Source organism: Astatotilapia calliptera, chromosome 7, assembly GCF_900246225.1.
Source record: "Astatotilapia calliptera chromosome 7, fAstCal1.2, whole genome shotgun sequence".
Lineage (NCBI taxonomy): Eukaryota > Metazoa > Chordata > Actinopteri > Cichliformes > Cichlidae > Astatotilapia > Astatotilapia calliptera.
Genome location: NC_039308.1, coordinates 38,556,665 through 38,575,642, shown reverse-complemented (window position 1 = coordinate 38,575,642; position 18,978 = coordinate 38,556,665). Strand labels below are relative to the sequence as shown.

At 42.7% G+C, this 18,978-nt stretch overlaps 2 protein-coding genes across 2 annotated transcripts; one reads left to right on the top strand and one right to left on the bottom strand.

The window, feature by feature from the left end:
- Positions 1-192: 192 nt before the first annotated feature.
- abraxas1 (abraxas 1, BRCA1 A complex subunit) lies at positions 193-4,303 on the bottom strand. Its single transcript, XM_026174673.1, has 9 exons — positions 4,160-4,303; positions 3,145-3,235; positions 3,024-3,060; positions 2,880-2,946; positions 2,616-2,812; positions 1,761-1,880; positions 1,600-1,684; positions 1,404-1,515; positions 193-866 (listed from the first exon to the last, which is right to left on the bottom strand). The coding sequence occupies exons 1-9, from the start codon at positions 4,238-4,240 to the stop codon at positions 616-618; spliced, it is 1,041 nt and encodes a 346-aa protein (XP_026030458.1). The 5' UTR covers positions 4,241-4,303; the 3' UTR covers positions 193-615.
- A 5-nt stretch (positions 4,304-4,308) lies between these two features.
- Positions 4,309-12,716, top strand: gpat3 (glycerol-3-phosphate acyltransferase 3). The gene is made up of 13 exons (XM_026174672.1): positions 4,309-4,599; positions 5,746-5,918; positions 6,031-6,097; positions 8,049-8,337; positions 8,759-8,833; positions 8,910-8,999; positions 9,081-9,174; positions 9,284-9,399; positions 9,932-9,987; positions 10,091-10,176; positions 10,276-10,404; positions 11,496-11,575; positions 12,104-12,716. The coding sequence occupies exons 2-13, from the start codon at positions 5,775-5,777 to the stop codon at positions 12,231-12,233; spliced, it is 1,356 nt and encodes a 451-aa protein (XP_026030457.1). The 5' UTR covers positions 4,309-4,599; positions 5,746-5,774; the 3' UTR covers positions 12,234-12,716.
- Positions 12,717-18,978: the final 6,262 nt, after the last annotated feature.

Here is an 18,978-nt window from a genome sequence, read left to right as displayed (position 1 = left end):
GAGAAAAATCAGTTGGCCTCATTGAGCCGGTGAGACCGGCTGTGGGAGAAAACTCTTCTTGCATTTCATCAGTTTTTAGAGTTCTCACCACCACCTGGACTGGACCGGACTCTGTCGTGGGCTGATTCTGGTCCCCAAGCCACATGTTTGACTCCTCTGATTTATTTGAAACAGAAAATAAAAACAGGCAGGTTTGTGTAATTCAGAGCTTTATGATTTCTGCTGCAGTCTGAAGATAAACTCGAATGACCGCACACGGTCAGACCTTTAATGGAACGCACGCTTCATCCTTTACAGTGAAAAATAAAACGCAGTGTGAAACAGTTTCTTTGTGAGCGCGAGATCAACTGAAGGTCAGGCAAAAACTTTGAAACCAAAGAAAAGGTAAAAACCCGATGACTCTAAAACCGAACATCTGGAACAAACACCAAAGTGTCACAGCTGGAAGTCTAAATCAAACCAGTCCTCCATCTGAGCGTGAAGAGTCTGAACTTTACACCTGCTCAGGTAAAAAGAACCTCTGCTGTCCTTTTTTGAAACAAACTTTATCAATAACAGTTCTTTTAAACAGACCGGTTCCAAAAACATCCGACAGAACTTGGATACGTCCTGGACTCAGCTCTTGCTCCTCCTGCGTTTCCTCTCCTTCTCTGGCAGCATTTCCCTCAACCTTTTACGGCAGTTTGTTGCGCTCGGCGGCGGCGCCTCCCTTGCTGTCGTGGAAATGTCATCTGTGTGGTCAGGAACAGGAAGTCCCTGCAGCGTGAGCGTCTGAGTGTGGAAGAGCGGCGAGGAGGCGAGCAGCGCCCTGACGGCCTCCTGAAGCAGCCGGTTTTTCCTTGGCTCGCCGGGGTCGGCGGCGCTTTCTGTTCATGGAGAAAGTGCAAAAGTTCAGAAACATTTTTACTGCAGGTCATCAGCCAACCGTGATTTTAAATAAAGACATTAAACTGGCACTTCCTTTTTCCTCTCCTGTCAGGGTTTTCACCTTCACCTACCACTTTAATTATCACTGCGAACCAAATATTCATCATTATTATTATTTTAATTTCTAACTGGTCGAATTTTTAAAATGTGAAAAAATCGAAAAATTCTCTCCATGAAAATGCAAAGAGCGACTTCACAGTCTGTGGAGAGCACGCCAAAGCAACACGCAGTGATATAGACCTAACCACGACAAAATACTGGCCAATCAAAAGCCCACAAATCACACAACACCTTTGACATTATGAGACTAACTCTCAGTTTTCCTTGTCCACATGTTAGCACGGAAAGAGTTTCTGCGTTGTGTTTTTAAAATGCTGGGCTGATCCTGAGACGTGTCTCTGGTGTCGGGAAGAGGCAGATACCGGAAATTCATCTAATCCCGCTGCTGTGTGAGATTAGATAAAATAATCTGAAACCTTTTCCTGATTCGCTCTGCTGTCTCTCTCTGAGCTTCGTCCTCAGGGCTGACACCTCCGTCTGCAGCATTTCGACCAGGCGTTCGCTCTCCTCCACGTCTCTGCACGTTTTCTGTTCACAAACAGAAGGATGCAGAGTGAATCAAACAGGAAGTGAGGTGGCAGGAAGTTCAGGTGCTCTGACAATTTTGCTCACCTGCAGCTCCACCTGCAGCGAGTCGTTCATCTTATTCACTTCGTTCACCTCCTTCAGCAGCCCGCTGGAGCAGAAGAACTTTGACCTGAAACAAAGAGATCTCAGTTATGCCAGCAGAAACACAGACACGGTGTAAACGTGCCAGCGTGGGCGGGGCATACCCGTGTTTCTTCATTGTGAGGCTGTAACCGGCTGCAGAGCACGGCGCCGACACCTTCCAGTAAGAAAGCTGCTCGAGGAGGCCGAGGTTGGTGATGAGCACGGGGACGTTCATGAAGTGCCTCCACAGGAGAAGAAGAAACACAAACCATAAGGAAAAGACACGAGTCAGTTAAACGTGGAAACACCGAGCTGTCCACCCGCCTCCACCTACCTGTTTTCATTCAACGTTCCTCTAACTGACCTGATTGCTTCACCCAAAGCTGAGATGTTTTAGACCTCTGTGACTGACCTTAAAGCCTCACCAGTGTCCCTGAATGCCTCCCAGTTGTTTTTATTCACTTTAAAAGCCAACTGGAGCATTTTAATAATTATACAACATTTCACTTCATTCACACTCAGTTTCTTCTGATATTTAAGTTGCCAGCACCTGCTGAGTAAAATGAGGTTTTTTCTTTTCTTTTTATATAAAACTAAGAAACATTCATCCAACACAAACAGGTGGCAGTGACCTGGTTGATCAGCTTTAACAGTAAAAATTATCTTTAAGAGGTTTCATACGGGAACTTCAGGCAGACAGAGGTTTGGCAGTCTCAGATTCTGATGGTGTTCCTCAGGGCATCGTTCTGGAGCCCCGGGGTAGATTATTTTAATCTAATAACTTAAAAAAAAAAAAAAAAGCCCACCTTTGCTAACTCTGTGGACTGATTTCAAATGTCACCAAAGGAGCAACCTCCCACAACACAAACTCCACATTTGGGTAAAATCTATGAGATGATGTGTCTTTGTAGAGGATTAAGAGACAACGCTAGAGAGCAAGCTGATATAAAGATATTCAGGTATACTCAGAGCGCCACCTGCTGCGGGAGATGAAGGCCGAGTACTCCATCCTGTGCGTGGAGCCTGGCGGTGTCGTCTTGGTGGGAGTCAGCAGCACAAAGATCATGTGAGGGTTGGAGAGAGCGCTCTTCAGGTTCTCGTGCACCAGCTTCTCTCTGAAGGTCATCTGCTGCTCCGAGTTCCTGCGCTGCCGGTACCAGCCGATCACGCTCTCCTTCACAAGCCGAACACGTCAATCACATGATCGCATCATGCCGAAACCTTCTCCCCACCCCACTCACCTGCTTGTTCTCTGCCAGCAGCTTGTGTAGCTCCTCCGCGTTCACCTGTCCATCCCTGCTGTACAGACTGACACACAGACACACCTTTACATAAGAACACAGCACACACACGATGGCATGATTACGTCACGATGCATCACTCACGTGTTCAGTCTGTGGCAGGCGATGTGCTTCTGGACGTCTGTCAGAGAAAACAGACATTCCTAAAAGTGTACCAGTAACTGTAGTACTCGTGTAACCGTACAGTTAATTGAGATGCACTTACTGTATGTTTCCTCGATGTGGATGTGATCGGCCTGAGAGTCGCTGATGGTGACCTGCTCGTCAAACCTGCTCTCTCCGAGGATCAACCCCTCCTGATGGATGAATAAAACCAGATATAAAAACCCTACATCTATAAGCATTTGTTTACTGAATATAATCATTTCAGCTACAGCATTTTTACATAAATATTAAAATATATGCCAAATTTACCAACAGACCTACCTGAATACTTGAATGTATTTGATTATGTTTCACGCTAACGTTTTCTTGTCAGGAGCCATTTTCATTAAACTTTACATTTTTTAAATGTAGTCTGGTGTATTCTGAAACACGGTGGTGGACGAGAACTGAGCACCAATTTTTCAATTAAATTATGTCTTCAGTAAGATTCAATAGTTGGATTAACCATATGCCGAATTTACCAACAGATCATCGTTAATTTGGGGATCTGTTTAAAAGTGCACGAATACACGAGAATAATCGGTGTTACATTAAAACCTAAAATCTGTGAATGGAGTGTGGTTTGCACCGACGGGAATGGTTGAAAAGGAGCAGTAACATCTCGGGTTTCATGCAAAACTCGACTCGCGTAATCGTTCCGTGTTGGATCATGGATGTACCGAATTTTCCTACAGACCTGTCTGAATATTAAAATATTTTTTAATATGTTTTACACTGTTTGACTTCTTACCGGGACCTGGTTAAATTAGTAGATTTTTGAATGGAGTCTGGTTTGTTTGGAACCTGAGAGCGGTTAGCTAGTTTAAAAGTTGAAGAAACACCACAGGGGGAGTTTTGACTTCACTTAGACGACAAACTGTTCTTCGCTGCATCAAACGACACGCTGAAATCCGAATAATTAAACTAATAAATACGAATTTATCAACTTTAAAGCCTGATACTAACACCTGGCGCGTCTGTTCTATTTGCTAGCTTTCCCAATAATACTACATAATCACCCACAAAGGCTCAATAAGAATTCATCAGTTTTAATGACGAGTAAAAGAGCTCATTACCACATCGGAGTCACTGTTAACGTGCTGAAACATGAGGGAAGCTAAAACGATCCCGGGCAAGCGGACAGTGGGCTCCGCCATGATGCCGTTTCATCACAAACACAGACGCGTCACATACGCGCAGTCATACGCTGCGAATTTTTTTCGTGCGCAGCAGGCTCCGCTGCAGGAGGAGCGGGCTGGTTAGCGAGCTAACCATAAAACCAGCGGGCTGAAGGTTCAGTTTCTCCGGACAGCAGCACCCGCTCGCCTCTCCTCGCTCCTAGGCACACTTCCACTGAAACAGGGCCTTCTGTGGGGGTCCTGTCCCGGTAACCCGGGTTAGTTCAGTTTAGATAGTCGGACTACCGGGTCTAACTTCCTTTATCCGAACAATAGCTCTAGTAATTCACTCCTGTAACGGTACTTTGGATTTGAAACGTACAAATACTCGATTACAGGTAAGAGTTAAACTTCCAGAGTCACCGCAGGCTGTTTAATAATCATAGTTTTGAATGTTTGTTGTTGTTGTTGTTTTAACAGCTAAACTGATTGTTCTGCTAAAGTTTTAAAACTACTTCATTTACTGCTGTGAGTGACTGTTTTATAGTCAGTATATGAACCTGTAGTTAACAACTGATTTCATTCTGAGTTCAAAATGGTCATTTTCTCATTATAAATTTTTATGTCAATTAAAATTTGTTGTTTTTATATTACATTAAATTACAAGTTTTAAAGGGTTATATGTGTTTTAAAAGGGCTGTAAACATATATGTATTAATTATGCATTAGTTAAATATGTGCACTTGGTTTTTAAACAGCCTGTGATATAATGAAATGCCTTATTTGTCTTTCTCACGCAATAGTCAAAACTCTTCACCTTCCTCTCATTTAAAAGCAGACAAATATGAAATTCACATTTTTAACCTATATTCAATCAAATATTTGATGTTTTGTTGGTAAAAAACAAACAAACAGAAACCTAAAATATTTCTATTATTATAACTTCAATTCAGCAACAGCTGTAATATGAATTAAAATGTTCTTTCATTTGTATAAGACTTTGTTTTATACATATACACAATACATGAGCACATTTAGCACATTTAGTTAAAAGCAGGTCAGAAAGAAAGATGATAATCATAAACAAACTCCCAAAATAAATCTACAGTCATAACTGAAAAGGTTTGGAGTATTATAGAATAATAAAAAAGCAGAAATACTTGAGCATAAGTACCTTAAAGTTGTTATGTATTATATGTTATGTTATTTTTCTTTGACGTTTTTGCTTGAAATAATAGTTTTAAAAACTTTTTAGAATCTGGAGCTTAAAATGTTTAGAAGAAGATCCTGTAAGTAGATTAGACAGAATTTTGTTGGCAGAAGGAGCTGATTAGTAAACAACTGTCATCAGCATAGAAATGAATAAAGCTGTTCCTATTCAATGATCATTTACTTCTGTTCTGGAAAGTCAAAGAATGAAAGTATATTGGGGAGAAGGATGGCATGCTGACTGTGGTGGAGGTGATGGGGAGCAGGTCAGAGCGTTTTTGGTTCGTCCTCAGGGGAACATGATGGGAACGCCTCCTTTAACCTCCTGTTTGCAGATGATGAGGTGACCTGCAAGCTGTCAGCAATGGAGGACCTGTGGACCGTGGCCGTGGCTGTTTTCCAGCTGTGGATATTTGTAGTCGTGTTCTTCATCACGCTGCCCGCCATGTTCGGCCTCTCTCTGGGTGTCACCAGCGTCTACATCCAGATCCTGGTTAAACTACTTGAGGTAAGCTGTCCTCAGAGGAATTCATGTCTATGGTCAACATGTGTGTAAAGTTGTGCAATGAGCAGCAGCGGCAGAGTGGGGTCAGAGGTCATCTGTCCTAATAACATTGCAGTGGGCCACGATACGAATCCAGAGAGGACGCGAGGAGCAGCCCAGCGTACCCGCACCGCTGCCCAATGGTGAGTCTGCTCGCATCACAGCAGAAAACATTCAGTGTGTCAGTTAATCAATAAATAATGACTAATGATCAGACGTAGAAATACATCATCAGAGAAGTTTGATTATTCACATTTATGTAAAAACTACCGGACAGCAAAAGCTGTCAGATAAAAACTCATCGTCCTCAATAACAAATATAATAAAAACAGGAAAAATATTTTAAACAGGGAATAAAAAACATCAAAATAAAATTATGTATATGTCATGTATATATGTTTTATAATAACATTTTTATATAATTATATAAATCTAATTTTAAAAAGACACTTTAAATAAAGAAACTATAATATATATGTATATATACATAATATATATATATACATATATTTATAATAAATGAGGTACAAAGCCGTTGGATATTGTCATAATCCGTGTCATAATAAAAATCAGAAATAATAATGTTTTTACAATAAATAATTTCTAATAACATTAGAATAATATTTGAAAAAACTAAAATTAGATTTTTAAGGCTTTAAACAGTGAATCGCTATGTTAAATGATCACATTTGGTCAAATTGAAACTGTATTTATTAAATAAACCAATAATCCCGTTGATCTCATGACTGATCAAACTTTTGTTCCGTTCTGATGTGGCGCACAAGACTTTAAAAGCAGAAAGAGATTCCTCTGTGCTGCTGCTTGGAGTTTCAGCTCCTGTTCCTGTTTGGATGTTTGGGCTGCGAGCACAGATCACGTGACGCTGTGCCCCGAGGGTGGGGGCTTCCTATTGGTCAGCTGCAGCATCTGATGTTGGGCTGTAGGTCAGGGAGAGAAGCACATGGCTCGTCTCAGGATGATGATGCAACAGCTGCTTACATAACGCTGGTCAAACAGAAGCCTGAGAAACTCAGACACACACACTAACACACACGTTAATAACAAACACAGGTACTGCTGCTTTGCTGCTGTGTCAGAGGTTTAACCCTTAACAGCCTGTAGGCCTCACAGATTTACTGCAAACTTTTTCTGAGGCACAAGATCAGAAAAAAAAATAGAAATAAATACAAGAACCTTTCACACAGAGTCAAACGTCCTTAAGGACAGGAAAGTGACCAACGTTTAAAAAAAAGGTCACTTTTGGGTTAATTCAAGGACAAAGACATGGAAACAGGAAGACACACAAACATGACAACAACAAAAAATATGAGACTCTAAACAACTACAGAGAGACACAAAACCACCACACAGAGAACAAAATGACCCCCAAAACAGATGAAAACACATAGCGACACAGAAACAATCACACTGGTTCTCAAAGAGTTGATGTTTTCAGTAGGAGAAACGTTTCATCATCATCCAAGTGACTTCTTCAGTCTCAGCTGACTGCAGGTTTCCCCAATCTTGTAAACAGTAAATTTGCCTGAAACCAGCCCACTGACGAACAATGTGAGGTCAGTTTCATGATCATTGTTATGACCATGAGTAGCATTTACAGAGAGTTGGGGAATGGCTGCAATGGTTAAGATTAAGGAACTGACCTCACAGCCCATTTTTCACCAGTGGTGCTAGTTTCAGTTAGTATGCACATGTACTGTTTATAAGATTGGGGAAACCTGCAGTCAGGTTCTGTTCAAAGGTTGGAAACCTGGAGTCAGCTGAGACTGAAGAAATCACTTGGATGATGATGAAATGTTTCTCCCACTGAAGAATCCAGATGAACAGAATCAACGATTGAGATTTGCTTACCTGGATGATTGATCATGCATCAAGACAGTCACACAGGCTTTTAAAAGAAAATCACAGAGACAGGAGGAGTTTGATAAAACATATGAAAATACATGATATATGCTCAAATAAAGACAGTGAGACTAAACGCGGTGCTGTTCTTTGTTCCTTCCTCTCTCGTCTCCACTGTGTCTTTGTTAAACTCTGGTCCTGCTGAACTCTTTCTGAAACTCTCTGATGACCCAGGGATCATCGAGCGAGCGGAGGGCTCGATGGAGGAGGAGATGGAGCAGTTGCGGCGTTCTCGGTCTCTGGAAGGCGGTGAGTTTGCTCTGAGTGACGCCTTGTATTTCTGCAAGAAGGGCCTGGAGAGCATCGTGGACGACCAGGTGACCCAGCGCTTCTCCTCTGAGGAGCTGGCCTCCTGGAACCTCCTGACCCGCACCAACCAGAACTTCCGCTACATCAGCCTCCGCCTCACCATCTTCTGGGGCATCGGCGTGTTCGTGCGCTATTGTGTCCTCTTCCCTCTCAGGTCAGTGTGTCACAGCTCGACCTCTCACCTACCCGGGGAGGCACTGATTTCAGCATCATTGGCCTTTGCAACAGGAACAGCAGCTCTCACAGCGGTGAAGCAATTCAGCCAGAGGCACGTTTCAGTGCTCTCAGGTCACTCCAGTGCTTACATCTTCTGCTTTTAACTAATAAACAGGAAGTGCTGCTCACTGTAACACATCACTGGTGAGAAAACAGATAATAGATGAGCAGTTAGCTGTAATTATCTCCAAACCATCATCACCGCAGTGCAGTCTGTACATGTGCAGTTTGTATGGTTACACCCATCATTCAGAAACCAGGTGACAGAGCTACTTTCTCTCTGAGGCCTTCTCAGTGAATAAAAGTGAGACAGTTCTGATCAGGGGGATTTTCACCTTCTCCTCCTCATGTCTCTGCAGGATTACTCTGGCCATCATCGGCCTCTCGTGGCTTGTGATTGGAACGACTCTAGTTGGATTTCTGCCTGAGAACAGGTATGGCGCTTCCACGGTTCACAGCTTTGGTGACTGCCTCGGCGAGGCACAGACTGAGCATGTGCATCTGTTTCAGTGTGAAGTACTGGCTGAGCGAAGTTGTCCACCTGACCTGCTACAGGATCTGTGCCCGGGCGCTGTCGGCCACCATCCGCTACCACAACAAGTCAGTCCACTTCATCGCTTCCTGTCAAGTGCTTCCTGTCGAGCACTTCCTGTCGATCTGAACACGTGTTTCTTTCTGCAGAGAGAACCGACCTCAGAAAGGAGGGATCTGCGTGGCTAATCACACCACGCCCATCGATGTGGTGATCCTGGCCAATGACGGCTGCTATGCCATGGTAAGTGTCATGCGTGCGTGGGTGTGTGTTTATGTGTGTGTGTCGGCGTGCCTTTGTGTGTTTGTACATGTGTGTGTGTTCTGTTGTCTTGATGCTATGTTGTCCTCAGGTGGGGCAGATTCATGGAGGTCTGATGGGGGTCATCCAGAGGTCGATGGTGAGGTCGTGCCCTCATGTTTGGTTTGAGAGGTCGGAGATGAAAGACCGCCACGCGGTGACCAGCAGGTGAGGCTGACTGTAAACGATTTCACCTGCCAGACAGAGTCAGACGTTTTTATTTCTGCTCCAAACCGTGATGGTGGAGATGCTCTGACATCAGTGACAGCTGGGTGCGGCCCGTATGATCACACATTTTTAGCACCGTGACCTTTAATTTGTTCCGTTGGCTCAGGAGGTAGTTCAGCGTGGCTCTGCCTGTCAGAGCCGGTGGATCAGGAGCCTGTGTGTATGTTTGTGCGTGTGTTTCATCCTCTGCCGAGCTGCTGATGATCAACTGTTGATGTTTACCTTGCTGTCTCCTCGGCGAGCTGCGGCCGTGTGGCGTAACGCTTTGATGAGTCAGCTGAATTGGTCCAGGGTCACTTCCTGTGAACTAAATGCTCACCACAGCCTCGAGCTCGAGGGTCACACTCAGGGTTTGTGACCACATTACAGTCAAACAGCGAGAGAATGGGAACATCTGTAATTACAGCTGTTTTGTGAAAGTGTTGATGCAGATGTGTTTGATGACTCACTGACGTGTGCTTCCTCTCTGCAGGCTCAGAGCTCACGTAGCAGCAAAGACCAAACTTCCCATCCTTATATTTCCTGAAGGTCAGCGTCACATGATGGTGGTGGTGATGATGATGATGATGGTGGTGGTAATGATAATCATGATTTGATGGCTGTATATTGTCTGTTTGTGTCTCTGTAACAGGAACTTGTATCAACAACACGTCGGTCATGATGTTTAAGAAGGGCAGCTTTGAGATCGGAGGAACGATCCATCCCGTCGCCATCAAGGTAGCAAAGCTGCACGATGATCGATTAGTCCAGAGAATGTTTTACCTGAGCCAATCAGCTTTGAGAACCTGACTCACCTTCACTCCCTTTGTGTCTCAGTACGACCCTCGCTTGGGTGATGCTTTCTGGAACAGCAGCAAGTACAACATGGTCAGCTATCTGCTGCGCACCATGACCAGTTGGGCCATCGTCGTCAATGTGTGGTACCTCCCACCCATGACCATACAGGTACGCCTCGGAGGTCAACGTCTCTAGAAACACCCCAGTGAGGGATCTGAAGTACGAGTGGGGAAATTAAACTATATTTTTGGCCTTTAACCTTTCACACACATACTGATTAATCCATCAGGGGTCACCCGTCACATGACCTCACAGGAAACAACAGGTAGAAAAGATCAGCTGATCGACGTTCTGCTTGTGACCAACAAACTTCCCACCAACGTTTACATCACCAAACGTCTGAGCATAAATCATTTGACACTAATATAGCAAACATTAACTGTTAACTGATGAGAAACGCACACACACACAATAATACTGAAAGGCCTCAAATAGAAACACAATAAAGACACAAAGTGCAAAGCGCATAGAAATTGTACTGTTTAGAAACCTATGCACAAGAGTTGCAAACAACAAAGTTATATACAACCATTTACCTAAAAATGCAGCCAGTGCCTCGGGCGTTTTTTCTATAACCCTCACAATAAGATGCCACACAAATGACTTGTGCCACTCCAAAAAATAGTTTCTGTCCACTATAAGACGAGGAGCACATCACATTTTTCCACCAATAGGAAAAGGTTTTTTTTCTTGTTTTGTTTGTTTTTCAGCAGCAAGTTATAACGAGCACTATCCTTAGAAAGTGTCTGTTGACCCCAGAGGGTTAACCCAATGAATTATTTTGTGTTTCATCCAGAGTTAGTCTGGACTTCCTGAAGGCCTGACGTCTGAAGGTTTGAGCGCTTTCCTTTGATTTTCAGTGATCTGCCCATGCTGTAATTCCCACTCTGACCTGATTGGGGCAGCATCTGCTTCACTGTGTCAGGAAGGCGACACTGTAACACCTGAGCATCATCATCATCGCCCTCCAGCGTCTCTTTTGATGGAGGGTGATGATGGTGATGACAGCTCTGCAGATGAAGACGAGGAGTTAAATGCTGTGCTGCTCGCCATTTGGGCTTTTAAAAGCAGTGTTACCGAAGCATAAACACACTCTCTCACACACGCACACACACACACACACACACACACACACACACACACACACAGATTGTGAGAGTCATGTGATCACAGCTAACATGACCGCGGGGTGTTTTCAGGATGGAGAGGATGCAGTCCAGTTTGCCAACAGAGTGAAATCTGCCGTTGCTTGTCGGGGAGGACTGCTTGACCTGGCATGGTGAGTACTCAGATTACTCAGTACAGTTAAGTACATCTCACTTGAAGTTTGTATCTACATTACAACAGTTTAAAGATAGAAAACACTTTTTTAAATGATGAAATAACAACTTTGTTCTGAATCAAACACTGAACGTTAGATTTAGTTTGTTCGTCCCGGTTTGTAGGTGTCAGTCGTGGCGACGTCTGCTTTCACATACAGCGAGCTGAAGGATTTCACCTCAGCAGCAGGGACCATTTTCTCTCAGCCGAGCGAGCTCACAGAGAAAAGGGCTCATTTAAAGTGACGTGTCCGCACGACTCAATAAAACTAACAAGCAAATGATTACGCGCTGTAAATAATAAATTAATGAGTAGTTTTTTGTGTTTGAGTCCCGAAGTTATGACTATATGATATTTATAATCCATCACAGCATCAATTCTGTGTCGAAAACCATCTTTTACTGTTTTTCAATCTATTTCGAAGAAACTGCAAGATTGAGATTCTCAGTGAAAACTTCCTTCCTGATTTTTTTTTTCTCCATTTCAGGGACGGAAGCCTAAAGCGAGGGAAGGTGAAGGACGCGTATAAGGAAGAGCAGCAGAAGATGTACAGCAGGGTCATCGTCAGGCAGAACAGCATCAGTGCCACACACACCCGCAGAGACGATCAATCATAAACAATCAGTCACAGCAAAACTCGGTCATCTGATTTTAGACTTTACAGGACAGACCTGAATGCCACATCAGACTGTGGGTGCAGGACAGCATCTCCACCAGCAGGAGGCAGCATGACACAACACAATCACCCATCCAGCTGCTCATCTCCTCCTCTTCATCATCATCATCATCAGCTGCCAGGACTGAACTCTTCATCACACAGATGAGGATGATTTATCATCATCGCTGTGTCTGATTTTAACTTTTGTACAAACATCTGAACCAAACTGACACTTTTGCTCACTGTTTATTTCTCACATGGACGAAGAAATATTTCATCTGTGTGTCTACACACAACACACCATAAACCTCACACACACACACACACACACACACACACACACACACACACACACACACAGATAAATAATCCACATTTTTCAACAAATCCCTTCTGCAGTAACAAGAAAAATAATAAAAGAATAAAAGAATCTAAACAGAGATCGACATAGTAAAGAAAGTAAACATTATTACAATATTACAACCTACCTATATATATATATAAAATAGTTTGTAAAATGAAAAGAAAGAAAAAGGCAGAGGGAAAACTAAACAAACATCAAACTTTTTTATGATTATTTTTATATTTGCCCACATCAGAGATGATGTAATGCAGGGTTGGGATGAGGTCCTCACTGAGGTGAGAGGTCAGTCTACCTTTTCTTTCTTTATTAAAATAATCAGAATATTTAGGATCCATGTAATTATTTTATTATTTGGAATAATACAAAAATGTTTTTAATTACAAACATAAATGACAAGACGTTTTGGGAGAAAAAAGATTTAAAGGTTACTGCAAAATGGACTCGAGTTCGAAGTATTCGGGTTACTTTACTCCAGTATTCCACATGTGTTAATATTTTGTCACCTGTTAGCGGAGGTTAAATGAGTCACGTGAGGCCGCGTCTGTACTTCAGAACCGACTCTGAGGTCCTCGCCTTGAGAGGGAGCCGGCAGGCGATGTGTTTACTGTGACGGCGCTTTAATAAAGAAAGCAGAGACTGTGAAATAACATGGAGTTATTCTTCCACACACGGACGGCTTACATTTCACAGCCTCTGTGCTCACGCCGAGGCCGCCGCCACCGCCTGGAATAACAATCCCACAGCTGGAATAGCCTGAACAGAAATGTTTGTTCTCCCCTAACAAGATTGTGAATTATTAATAGGATCTAAAGCCGATCCCATAACCCGATTGTTGAGGTGGGATTGTTGGCGAGCGCTGCTCCACCACCATTTACTGTGATGTATGTGTCTGCACATCTTTAGATCCAATTTAATGTGATTCAGATAGATTTCAGGGGGACATCATAAAAGGCATCGCGCTGACCCCGGCTGCTCGCTAACGCCCCCACGTACGCCCCGTCCCAATATGTTGATTCAATTTGCTCAGTTTTACGTTTACCCCGACTGATCCATACAAATGCAATGCAGGTACGCTGAGTAAATATGAATACATTTCCAAATTGAATCCAAGAGAGTGTATCGGGCGGCGGACATCATTTTAAATGACGCTGTGCTGGGAAGTGACCACTCACAGGGGTAAATGACTGTTCCCTCTAAGGCTCGCCATTAGCTCGAGTGTAATGCCTTTAAATACATCGTTCTGCCATCTGTTCTGTGCCGCCGCTCTGATGGATGTGATGCAGACGAGGTCCGGTCCAGCTCCCGGGGCCGATCGATTCCTGAAGCCGGACTCGCTCCGACCCCACTTTAACACATACGGTACGACACGCAGCCGGGAAAGGACGTCGGGATATCAGAGCCTCACATGGTATAAAAGAAATCATGGGAACAATATTCTCATGATTTCTGTGGAAAATAAAACGACAACTTCATTTTCTGAGGTTAACTATGAGAAAAGTAAACGTGTACATAGACGGAGAGTCTACTCATAACACAGTTATTTACATATTATTGGTACGTCATAGCATCATTAGGTATGAAAAACAGTTGCTGCACAGATCATTATAAGCAGAGGTAAAGTTACTGCTACTCACATCAGTAATGAGTATTTTCATTTTGGGGTTATTTATGCTTATTTTATATGGACACACTCAAATTACTGCACACAGTAGTATTTCTACATTTCACAGCATGACAAAACATGAAAAATGTGTTGCTTAACTATTAAAAACCATGTCAATAAACCAAATTTTAAAAAAAAATACAATGTAGAAAAATCAGTCGCGTAGTCCCTCCATGATGTTTTAATGAGGGCAGTTTGAACTTGGATGAGTCTCCCAAACTGATCCTGTGAGAAAACCCAGAACCCTCACCTGGATCAGGGACATCATCTGGTGAGACTAGGACTTCCCCGGCGAGGCCAGGGTTGGCTCACCCTGAACTAGCTGTAAGGATCGCCCTGCAGGGAAGGTGGAGTGGCCTATTTAGTGGGGAAGGAACATGTCTCCTCTGGAGTTGTCCACAGTGATGCTGGTCCCCTCCACCTTCACTCAGTGACAGGGACACCTGGAGGAGTGTGACTGGGTTAATTGTATTTTTCAGTATGATGGGGTCTTATTTGTGTGGTTGTTTTTGTGGGTTCACTAATTACTGATGTGTCGCTGTTGAAAATATTTTATGTCCGTGGTTATATTTCGTGTCTTCTTTTGGACACAGAGTCCCTTTAAAGATGTTTGGCCTTACTGCATGTTGTTTCTGTAAAATGTTCTTTTGCATCATTTGAAGTAATTTCTCAGGTTTAGTGCCATTTTGGGTCGTTTCTGTACCTCTGTGTGGCTGTTGTGTTGTTGTTGTGTCTGAGTGGTCATTATTAAAATGAAAGTGGGCCGAGAGCAGACCGTGACAGCTTCCTGTGAGTGTCGGCGTTGTCCATTAGGGGGAAATGTAAGACCGAGCCTCTGACGGCACCTCTCATTTGCATACTCTAATGAAACAGGCATTAATTGGTCAGAATCGATTTTTTTCTTGCTGCTGTGATTGAGCTACAATTGAGTCTGAAGTTCTTCAAGTGGATTGATTTGTGGTTAAATTCCAGCTTATTTAGTTTGGGAAATAATGATGTCGTCATGCGTTGATACGGCGGCCGTCCTCCTCGTCCAATCCCCTTCTCCGTGTTTGTTATGTGTACAATCTGCTGTGAGGCTTTGACGGCGCTCGCTGAGTGAGGAGGTGGAGTCGCATGAAAAATGTCCTCCGGCAGGGTACATGAAGGTGTGAAATTGCAGACTCCTCTTTGCCCTCGGCCTCATGCCTCAAAAGGTATTTCTTCTTTTATTGACAGTGTGGCTGAACCGCGGGCTGATGGCGGCCGCCGCGGAGCCCACATCCCCCTCTATCCTTGATTGCTTTTGTTTCCAGGTCACCTCCTATCTATTCCTGCAACTTTTCCAATTTCTCAGGGCTTGTTGTATGAAGACAGAAGGCGCTCGCTGGGAAACGCACATAAACCTCCGCAGAGCGCCGACACAAAGGAAACACTTCAAATCTTCCCACTTTCACGCTCAGCGGCGACGCTGGGCCCGTCGACTTCATCAAAGCAATAATCAAATAAATGCCGTGGTTCATTAATATGAAATTATCTTAGCATGAAGATTAATTGCATTAAACTTATGAACGTGTGTTTGCCGTGGATGGCGGCGGTGGAGATGATGGATGATGAGAGCGGCGTGATGAATGGAGAAAGCAGCGGAACTAAATTGAAAGTGTACTCATCCGTTCTTCCCTCACAACTAATGATAAATTGAGCGTGTCACGTCCAACAATACATGTCGAGGTTTAAACATGGCCGCCTGTTCCACACAGGCCAGGCTCCACGGCAGGTAGACGGAGGGGGACGTCCAGCTTCAGATCAGTTTCAGTCCTTTTCCACTTTGACTGCCTGCTTACAAACCGCCATCTTTATTTCCACTGATGAAGACACCACACTCCTGCACCATGTATGCTGTATGTCTTTTTAAAAAAACTGTTCTCCATCATGCTGTCATTTTTTCCATCATTTTAGGTCACTGGGTTTGTTTTTGGCTTATTTTTAAGTCTCTGAGGACATTTCAGAGACTTTGCATGTCTTTATGATCATTTAGTTTCTCTGCATCCCCATTTCTCTGCTTTTGGTCATTATTAGGGCTTTTCGATTCTGTTTGAGTGATTTAGTGTCTTTTCGTAGGCCTTTTAAATGTTAAAAATGGAATTTTCTTTAACGATTTTGAGCCTTTTAATTAATGTTTTTCATATTTTTGTAGTTGATTTGTATGCTTTGGGTAATTTTTAAGACCTTTTGGGTCTGTGCATGTTTTTGTAGTGATGTAGAACCTTTAGGATGCTTTTTTGCATCCTTTTGCCCTCATTTTACACTCATCGGTCCCTTTGAAGACCCTTTGTGTCTGTAATTGTTTTCTGTGTTTGGAACTTCTTAGTTTTTTCTTATTTTGTCTCTTTGTGGGATTTTTTCCTATAGTTTGGATCATTTTAGGCCTCGTTTGCTTGTGGATATTTTATTTGAACTGATGACATTACTGCTTCTCTAATTTAACAGAAAGCTCTTTTTTTTGCTTGACTAACCATGTGAATCACTAAAGTTACAGGTACTATCTGATAGTGAAAAAGTTCACATGGTTCATACCTCTCTGTGGAAGTCGATTCAAATAGGTTACTTTACCGTGGGTCGACTTCAGCTCTGCATTTTAATTCCTGGCTAGTTTTAAAGGATTCACAGTTCAAAATAATCGATCTTTATCTTATACTGAATCTCAGTGCAAACTTTCAGTTCATCCTAACCTGAAATGAGCTGTTTTAGCTCCTCCCTCTTAAACTGACTTTCTCCTGACTGGCTGCCCCTGGTAACTGTAAATGGGTGGGGCTTCTGTGCCTTGGGTGACCAAATTAGGGCTATTCGCTCTGTATGACATCATACAAATACAAAAGTAGAAAAAACTAGTGAAGTGTGTCAAAACTGTCATGTATTTAATTTCTTTCTAGTTTTCGCTTTTAAAGTATTGTTATATGATCAGCTCTGCAGCGCCCCCCTCAGGTGGCTCTGTTTCACCTGTATGAGCAAGTCTGACAAACATTTCTGGATCTTTTGTCCTCTGGTAATTCTGCATGTAACTCGACCTTAATCGCCCCCATTTTACTCTCCACTGATCAATAACTTTAATTATTTTTCCAAATAACTACCGGAAACATCTATAAGGATTGATTGCCTGAATATTTTTTGCTTTGCCTTGTTTAAAAACCCAAACGAGTGACAGGCAGCCAGAGTTACAGATGATCAAAGTCGAATTAAGACAGCGTCTGGCGCCGCTCCAGCTCGCAGCCTCTGTTGTAAATGATATTGCCATCTGTGAGATTACAACAGTTGGGGAATGAAGAAGAGGATCTCTATCAGTCTGCATTCGGCCCATTCGTATTACAGTAGCAGTCCTATGACTGCTGCTGCACTCAGTCATTATCGACATTTTCTGTAAAGTTTTAGGCATTAAAATACTGTGTTACATCAGGTTTACCGTCTCACTTCAGATCTACTCCACAGGCAGCACAAAGCAAATCATTCAACTTTTGATGTTCCTTCAACTGACACATGAAAATCCATTTTAGTTGCCTTATTCAGCATTTACAGTCAGCTGTAAAAAGCTTCATGGGGTTAAGCAATAAGCAGAAAAAATACAACTCCACGTGTTTCTGAATGAACCTGACTCGTGAAGACTCCGTGGCAGTGTATTTGCTGACTTCCCAAAATGTGCAAAAAAAAAGCAAGTTAGACACAAAATGCACTGACCAAAAAAATTACACAAACCCCCTAAAGTAAACCAAACACTCAAAAAACAAACCCAACAAACTGAAACATGTGCCAGTGCAACAAAAAGGCAAACAGAAATCACCAAAAAATGATCAGAAACCAAACGGGGAAAGAAGAAAGGAAACAAAAATGAAAATGACTCAAACATTAAAAAAAGCAGAAGGACAGAAACTGTGAAGAATGTCTGTACCTGTCAGTCAGGTAAGGTCTTTCTGACCTCTGTAAACATGTCGCTGCTGAGGTCATCACTCATTTTAGGTCATACATATGAAAATCTACATTTTAAATCTCATTCATGCCACTTATTAGTAATTAACCAATGAGTAAGCAGTTTAACAGTCAGACCCGCCCCTTCCTGTAACAGTCAAATATTCATTGGTCTCTGAATATGTTGGCGTTCAGACACTGAATGCCTGAACATCTCGCTTGTTTTTAAGATTTTAAAACTCTTCTAGAAGCTGTCTCTGCACTCAGCACCTCCAGGGAATCATCTGGAGCATTAATCAGTTTCAGTGGTCATAAAAACAGAGTGCACAGGATTACTAATCACATGTGATTAAAACAGTTAAACATTTTTGATTTTGCCCCAAATAAAGTCATAAAAAGCTTCTTCCCTCTAGAAGTTACAGTTCCACCTCCAACTTCTCCCTGTTCGTTTTAGTGTCTCGCCTGTAACCTTTTTTAGACATTTAAATTTTTTCATATATTTTTGTTATTTAAACCATATCCCCTGATTTTACTGGTTCAGGCCATCTGAGGTCAAATTATGTTAGGTGAGCTTAAAAAAGTCCAGCATGGACAGAAACAGAGGAAAACAAACATGAAACATCAGTCATTGCCCCCCACGTGTTTAAACATTTTTTTTATAATGCAATAATTTCAGGATATTTAATAGAGGTGCACAGAAACGGGGACTAGTCTCTGAATGTTGGTAGGAGGAGACTT

What these genes read in the sequence shown, in the direction of transcription:
- gpat3 (XM_026174672.1), top strand. Translation starts at nt 5,775, where the DNA reads ATGGAGGACCTGTGGACCGTGGCCGTGGCTGTTTTCCAGCTGTGGATA. An exon ending in ACCATCCGCTACCACAACAA is followed by an intron (nt 9,000 to 9,080) that starts GTCAGTCCACTT and finishes TTCTTTCTGCAG; the next exon opens with AGAGAACCGACCTCAGAAAG. An exon ending in GGACTGCTTGACCTGGCATG is followed by an intron (nt 11,576 to 12,103) that starts GTGAGTACTCAG and finishes TCTCCATTTCAG; the next exon opens with GGACGGAAGCCTAAAGCGAG.
- abraxas1 (XM_026174673.1), bottom strand. Translation starts at nt 4,240, where the DNA reads ATGGCGGAGCCCACTGTCCGCTTGCCCGGGATCGTTTTAGCTTCCCTC. An exon ending in GCCTGCCACAGACTGAACAC is followed by an intron (nt 2,947 to 3,023) that starts GTGAGTGATGCA and finishes TCTGTGTGTCAG; the next exon opens with TCTGTACAGCAGGGATGGAC. An exon ending in CTCACAATGAAGAAACACGG is followed by an intron (nt 1,685 to 1,760) that starts GTATGCCCCGCC and finishes TCTTTGTTTCAG; the next exon opens with GTCAAAGTTCTTCTGCTCCA.